The 7,939-nt window shown below is 39.9% G+C and overlaps 1 protein-coding gene across 1 annotated transcript; it reads right to left on the bottom strand.

Moving 5' to 3' along the window:
• Window positions 1–3,253: 3,253 nt before the first annotated feature.
• Window positions 3,254–3,733, bottom strand: LOC138883343 (uncharacterized). Its single transcript, XM_070164025.1, has one exon. It carries the CDS (start codon window positions 3,731–3,733, stop codon window positions 3,254–3,256), a length of 480 nt encoding a protein of 159 aa, XP_070020126.1.
• Between the last annotated feature and the right edge of the window lie 4,206 nt (window positions 3,734–7,939).

The raw sequence follows: 7,939 nt of genomic DNA, 5'->3' as shown, positions 1-7,939 counted from the left end.
AAAATTATTATTAATTAATTTAGGATTTATTTTAATTTTTAAAAAAGAAAAGAATTGTGAAATTGAAAAAGGAAAAAAAAAGAATTGAGAAGATCCAGATCTGGGCTAAAACCCATTTAATTGTCCCTAGCCCAAACAAAATTACCCAATACCCGGCCCAAAGTCCTTTGTCTAATCCGGTCCAAGTAGCCCATTACCCAGGCCGTTGAGACGACGCCGTAAGGGAGTGGAACGACGTCGTTCCGAGTTCAGTTTGCCTTAACAAATATTGGCCCTTCATATTGCTTCATCCGATGGTCCGGAACTAATTGGGTCACACCTATAAAAGTGTCCAAATGCCTTGCACCCCCCGTCAGTCTCATCTCCCCAACCTTTCATCTCTCAGAGACAAAGGTGAAACCCTAGTAGCCGCCTTCAGACACCACCGCTTTAGGGTAGCGGCGCCATCTCCGTTCGCCACCAAAATTACACCCCGTGACCACTAAGTCCCCCTCATTCTAAATCCCTAACTATTCGCCTTCGAATCATCCTGGAGTCTCTCGAATTTCAGATCGAAGTTTAACCTGAAATCCCAAAAGGAGTTGATTGGCGAGGTTACTAAAGATTTAAGGTTGAGATCGACTTTAGCCATGTGTTTTCGGGCGAAAACACACGATTAAGGTCTACCTCGACCAAAAAATCAAGGTTTCTTTGATGACTAGTTCAAGATTGTGTTCGCTTGGCTTGACAGGTATCTCTAGTATTTTTTTTTCTATTCCATTCTTTCTCATCTTCTTCTACTTTTCTTTTGTGTTCTCAAAGTCATCACTGCATGTGTTTCTTTTATGTTAGGATTAATGGTTAGTTATTAGCTTCTTCAGTTTTATTTGAATTCATTAGGTTAGTTTGTTTGGTTGTTCCCTTTAGTCTTGGGCCGATTGAAAGCATTTGGTTCGAAAGGCTGATTAAAATCCTAATTACCTTTCCTTCTTCTGCCTTCTCGTTTCTCCTAGACTTCTGACTTGGACCTGTGCCCCCAAAGAAAGAGACTGACCCGGGTTTTTGAAGGCCCATATCTGGTTCGCCTTGGATTAGTTCGACCCGTTTAGGTTCTCTAGTTAATTAACAGGGGTTCAAGGGGTATTTTGGGTAACTAGCTTAGGGAATCTGGGTGTAACTGCATTAGGAAGCTTCTAGAAAGCTGGGGGTTGGGGTTATTCTAAAGTTCTGAATTTTAAAAGAAGGATACTTAAGCAAAAACAAAATTTCTGAAGGTTTGAAATGCAATTGTGAATTTATTAAAGCTGCCCTAGTAACTTGCCTATAAAGGCATAAGTTACTTGCAGCTCAAGATATTTTTTGGAGAGCTAGAATTCCAGAAAATAAAAGACGGACAAAATTGCTACTGTTTCATTAATTTCTCTATTGATTTCTGAAATTTTCCAGTTCTGAAATACTTCCTGTTTCATTTGAGATTGAGTATGAATTGATTTGGGATTTAAAACTGCTACGAAGTTGGGTCCTAGGGTCCGTTTTGTACCATTTGGTTGGAGTTTGTTTTCTGCTGATTTTCTTGGATCTGGGAGCTGTGTTATTAGCTGCTAGCTACTGATCCTGCTTTACTTTGGATTCTGTCTTATTTCCAGGTACACACTAAGAAGCTTTGTTGTTTTTGAAGTTGGATTTGGAAGTTGAAATGAAAGCAATAGTCTGAAATGTAGTATCAATTTGCCTTCGACTTTTCTGTATTGCTTTAGAGTATTATGTTTACTTTATCAGCTTGTTGTTATGGATTAATTGATTTAGTTCTGTTTTGAGTTAGGAACTTTGTTATTTTAATTGATTGGGAAATGTCATGAAGTTTGAGAGAAAGTAGCTTGTCCGACTGAATCAACAGCTTAGCTTTTGCACTCATTTGTGATTTTATATAGTGTGTATTGTAATACTTTTGGGTTGAATGAGGTATGGCTGTATGAGATTCATTGGACTAGTTATAAGCCATACGCTTATCAACTCATTTGTTCATGCTGTTAGTCAAATGAATCTGGTTTAATTTATATTTCCCTTTAATATGTGTTCTGGATTTGCTTCTTCATTCTTCTTTAGATCTAGTTTGAATTGATTTCAGGTTTAGTTTAGTTTTTTTAGAATCTGAGTCTTTTATCACACAGAGCTGTCACACCTCTTTTTTCACCTACATCCGTAAGGAATGTATATAAGGGAGTTTTTCCAATTAAAGGACAATCGAAACGGGATTTATTGTTAAAAGATTCAGAGTCACCACTTGGGAGATTTATGGTGTCCCAAGTCACCGGTTGAATCCCGAATCGAGGAAAAGCTTGACTCTGTTTAACAATCCGCGAACTAGAAATCTGAGTAAGGAATTCTGTCAACTCGGAAGAAGGTGTTAGGAATTCCCGAGTTCCATGGTTCTAGCACGGTCGCTTAACTATTATATTCGGCTTAATTATCTGATTTTAATCAATTATGAACTTATGTGCCGATGTTAACTTTTTAACCGCTTTTATGTAATTTTTAAAGAAGATTGAACGTCGTTTAAAACATGTCTTTGGACCGCGCCACATGAAATGCACCCGCAATCCGAAACACATTTTATTCAACGCTATCATGATTTGGATTTGGGTCACATGAAATGCACCCCCGAGTTTAGGAAAGTAATATTATTAAAATAATGCGCCTAAAGCAACTACGCATTTTTAACTTTACGAGGGCTATGGAAAATTCGCTAAATGACACGCCTCGAATTCTAAGGATTAAAGACCGATACATTCTGAAATTTATGTTGTGATCTTCGGCCCGTTGCGGGTATCACGCTCTTTTCCTAACTGAACCATAACGATATCATCTCGAAGCATGCCTTCTTTAAACTCTGGTAAACAATATCAACTTGATATTGGAAAGGAGCTTCGACCTCGAGCTCGCATCCTGCCATTTTGACATGGTATCATTTTTTCCATCGAAGAACGAGATCGGGTAGCGCGATTTCTATTGTATACAGTGCACTTGTTGCATTGAGTTTATTGGGTGGTACTCGTATAATATTAGCATGTATCTGGCATTGGTGACACTTCTGAACATACTTGATGCTATCTGTTTCCATAGTCATCCAGAAATACCTTACTTTTAGCATTTTCTAGGCTAAAACGAAGCCATTCATGTGCGGTCCGCAAGTTCCGGCATGTATTTCCTCGAGCAATATGGGTGCTTCCTTGGCGTCGACACACCATAATAATCCTAGGTTTGTAGTACTTCTTTACAAAATTCCTCCGCTTTGAAAGAAATGGTTGGCTAACCTTTGGAGTGTGCGTTTCTGAGTATGATTTGCGTGCTCAGGGTACTCTCTCTTTGAAAAGTATTCTTTGATGTCGTGGAACCATGGATTTTCAACACTTTCTTCTTCAACATGAGCACAATAAGCTAGCTGCTTGTGAATTTCTATTAGGATAAGATCGATGAAATTCTTGTCTGGGTGTTGTATCATGGAAGATAAAGTGGCCAATGCATCTGCGAACTCATTCTGAATCCTCGGAACATGTTTGAATTCTATCTTCGTGAACCTCTTGATTAGCTTTTGTACACAATATAGATATGGCAATATTTTGGTGTTCGTTGTAGCCCATTCTCCTAAAACTTGATGTACCAAGAAATCGGAATCTCCGATCACTAGCAATTCCTGAATATTCATGTCAATGGCCAACCTGAGTCCCAAGATGCAGGCCTCATATTCTGCCATATTGTTGGTACATGGAAACCTGGATATCGGGTAGTGTTGGCCGATTTGTGATACTAAGACAGCTCCAATACCATCTCCTTTGAAGTTTGCAGCTCCGTCAAAGAACATCCTCCAACCATCATAGCTTCAGTGATGTATTCTCCCACAAATGATACCTCCTTGTCGGAAAAATACATTTTCAATGATTTGTGTTCTCCGTCTATAACTTTTCTGCCAAATGATCTGCCAATGCTTGCCCTTTGACTGCCTTTTGAGTTAAATAGATGATGTCAAACTCACTCAACAATATCTGCCATTTTTCTAACTTTCTGGTAGGCATGGCTTTCTGGAAAATGTATTTCAGCGGGTCCATCCTCGATATGAGATATGTGGTGTATACGTAGAAATAATGCCTTTGCTTTTGAGTGATCCATGTCAAAGTGCAGCAAGTGCACTCCAGCAAAGAGTACCGAGCTTCGTAAGGTGTAAATTTCTTACTCAGATAGTATATGGCCTACTCCTTTCTCTTAGTCTTATGATGTTGTCCCAAAATTCACCCAAAAGCCCCATCTAGTATGGAAAAATAAAGCAGCAAAGATTTCCCTGGTTCCGGTGGGGCGTTTTATTAAAATACTCCTTGATTTTGGCGAAGGCTTTCTGGCATTCTTCAGTACAGCCTATTGCAGCATCTTTCTTCAGCATTTTGAAAATTAGTTCACAAATCACAGTTGATTGTGCTATGAAATGGTTGATGTAGTTGAGATACCCTAAGAAACTCATCACATCTTTCTTGTTTTTGGGAGGTGGCAAGTCTTGGATAGCTTTGACCTTTGACGGGTCCAATTCAATACCTCAGCGGCTGACGCTGAATCTTAGCAATTTTTCGGCGGGGACTCCTAAGGCACACTTTGCAGGATTCAATTTCTGATTGTACCTTCGAAGCAAATCAATGAATTTTCTCAAGTCTGCTATATGATATGTGCTTCTTTTGGATTTGATGATGACGTCATCCACGTACACCTCTATTTTCTTGTTTATCATATCGTGGAAAATGGTTGTCATAGCTCTCATGTAAGTGGCTCCAACATTTTTCAGGCTAAACGACATCATTTTACAGAAATACATTCCCCATGATGTGATAAAGGCCGTCTTTTCGGCATACTCTTCATCCATCCAGATCTGATAATACCCCACGAAGCAATTTACAAAAAGACTATAGTTCATGCTTGGCACAATTGTCGATCAATATGTGTATATTGGGCAATACATCCCGATAATCGACACATACTCTGACCTTCCCATCTTTTTTGGAACAGGAACAATGTTGGCCAACCAAGTCAGATAGTCAAGCACTCTGATAACCTTGGCTTTGATTTGCTTAGTGACTTCCTCTTTTATTTTCAAACTCATATCTGGCTTGAATTTTCTGAGACTTTGTTTTATCAGTGGACACATGGGAACGGTAGGTAGCTTGTAAGCCAATATGGGTGTGCTCAGACCAGTCATATCATCGTAAGACCATTCAAATATGTCATCATACTCCTTTAAGAACTGGATATACCCTTCCTTCTCTGATGGTGATAGGTGAATGCTTATACGAGTTTCCTTGATTGTTTCAGAATCCCCTAAGTTAACCGTCTCGGTCTTGTCCAAATTAGACTTAGGCTTGTTTTCAAAATATTCCACATCTCTGATAATTTTCTCAGGTATTATATCATCTTCTAGATCCTCTGAATCACCATCCTTATGTGGCGTTGTCTCATTACATGTTATAGTCGAAGGTTCATCAGGATAAGTAATAATAACGTTGTATAGAGAAAATGTAACGAATAATAATAAATACTAAAAATAGCAATGCATTAAGTAAATCTTGAAAAATCAAACAAGTACGGCTCGATGACTCGAGTAATTATTTCAAAATACGTTCAAAATAAAATAGTGAAAATGTCTTAGATGCTCAAAACATTGCCTTAAATACAATTTATGTGAAATGCCAAGCTCCCTAGGAACCCGATGGGCCCGGGATGGTGCGATAGTCTAGTTCTTGAAAACAGCTCCTTCCTCCACATTCTGAAGGTCTTCCTCCTCCTCCTCCTCAACTATCACACTGCATTCCGTGTCTTCATCATCCAAAAATAAATTTCTCATGCCAGCTAAAGCTTCATCCTCCTCAGACCCCACATCATGTCAGCTTGATGAAATGTATGGTGCAAATGTGGTACTGACTGCTCCAGCGGATAATAAGGGCCTCGCCATGGCAGCGACCAATTCTGGTATTCATTCCAAGTATATTCATACCCAAGCCCAAAAGTTGTACCATAACGCTTTGGCTGTACTGGTTTGGTGATCCCCTGGAGTTTCTTACCGAGACCTTTGCCAGGTTCATACCCTGTCCACAGCAATATGCTTTTTATCTTGTTGCTCCACCATTTTTATTTTTCAATTGTGTTGACGCGCTCAATACGGTGGTATATTTCTCCACCCAACTTCTTCCTATTCTCGATGACTAGAACAGTCTGAATGGTATAAATGGGATTACTCTCATCTCCATGGATGATCACCTCCTGATGGTTCCATTCAAATTTCACAGATTGATGCAGAATAAAAGCCACTTCCCCAATGGCATGTATCCAGGGCCTTCCTAACAATAGGTTATAGGTATCAGATATATCCAGCACTTGAAACTCAACATCGAACCAAGTTGGACCCATCTGTAAGCTGAGGTTGATTTCTCCGATTGTGGAACTTTGAGATCCGTCAAACACCTTCACATTCATGCTACCTATATGTATCTCGTGTAGGCCTTTACCCAGCCTCTTAAGAGTAGTCATTGGACATATTTTGAGGCTCGAACCCCTATATATAAGAACCCTAGTGATGAATTTGTCCTCAAATAGCACTGTGATATGTAGTGCCCTTTTGTGACTTAGTCCTTCCGGTGGAAGCTCATCTTCGTTAAAAGTGATTTTGTAGCTTTCCAATACCTGCCCGACCTTGTTTTCCATTTCCCCACTAGTGATATTGGTGGGTATATAGGCTTCACGTAGCACCTTCATCAAGGCATTCATGTGTGTCTCGGAGTTTTGCAGTAGTGATAAAATGGATATCTGAGCAGGAGTTTTGTTCAAATTGTCAACCACAGAGTATTCTCTTGCTTCACCTTCCTCCAAAGGTCATCAGGAATTGTCTCAATGATAGGTGGCTTAGATGCATCTTCTTTGCTTTTTCCTCCCAAGTCCTTAGGTGTATAAACCCTACCTGTTCTAGTCATGCCTTGTGCTACACTGGTTTCCTCCATTTTTGTTTTTCCCTTCCTCCTTGCTTCTACAACATAGTCCCATGGTATAGATTTAGAGTTTTAAGATGGAGTAGGTGTTACCATCATAGTGAATGGCATGGTTACCTCGACTTTAAACAGTAGCGGTGCAATTACCTTGACTTCGAGTGGTGCCTGAGTTTGTACCACAACGGACGTGAGGGTGACTAGAGATGTTTTAGGATCATCCCCTTCCTGAATGAGTCCAACTGACCCTTTCGGATCCGATTCTTCATCAGTCTCTATCACATTCACTCCCTCACCTCTATGATCTAGGAGAGGATTGTTACAAATATTGGGCATAGCCTCTTTTGCTTGTATCCCTTTAGTGTCGATTAATGTATGTGTCTTGTCCTTCGGAGTGGGAAACTCATCAATGGTATGGCCCTTCATTCCAGAATGATAGGCACATATCTTGTTTGGGTTAATCCATGGAGAAGAATTTTCTATAGCAACGGCGTGAATGGGAGCGATATAACCAGCAGCCTTCAGTCTCTCATATAGTTGGTTAATGGGTTCAACAATTGGAGTATATTGTCTGGGTGGACTGCAATCAAAATTTGGTCTGGGTTTTTGGTAATTTTGGCAGGCTGGTGGTTGTGAGTGGTAATATGCGGGTTGGGTATTATAAGTGTGGTAGGTGGCAGCAGGTTGTTGGTATCTGGGAGTCAAGGCTGGTATGTGGGTGGAGGTGTTTGGTGTGTGAGAGGAGACTTTGGACCTTGGGCTACCATTATTGCACCCAATTCTTTCTTTTTGGAGATACCTCCTAATTGTAAAGCTTTATTTGTGGCCTGGAGTGCTTCAAAATTTGTCACCATTCTGCTTTTCATCCCTTCTTCTATTCTTTCTCCTAGTTTGATGATGTTAGAGAATTTATGGTTTTCAATAACCATCAGCCTTTCGTAGTA

The sequence above is a fragment of the Nicotiana sylvestris genome, chromosome 12 (assembly GCF_000393655.2).
Source record: "Nicotiana sylvestris chromosome 12, ASM39365v2, whole genome shotgun sequence".
Classification (NCBI taxonomy): Eukaryota; Viridiplantae; Streptophyta; class Magnoliopsida; order Solanales; family Solanaceae; genus Nicotiana; species Nicotiana sylvestris.
The sequence above is the reverse complement of the archived record's forward strand: the minus strand, read 5'-3'. Positions and strand labels throughout refer to the sequence as shown.

Excerpts from the sequence above, each read along its gene's own strand:
- LOC138883343 (XM_070164025.1), bottom strand. The coding sequence starts at position 3,733 with ATGGCAGAATATGAGGCCTGCATCTTGGGACTCAGGTTGGCCATTGAC.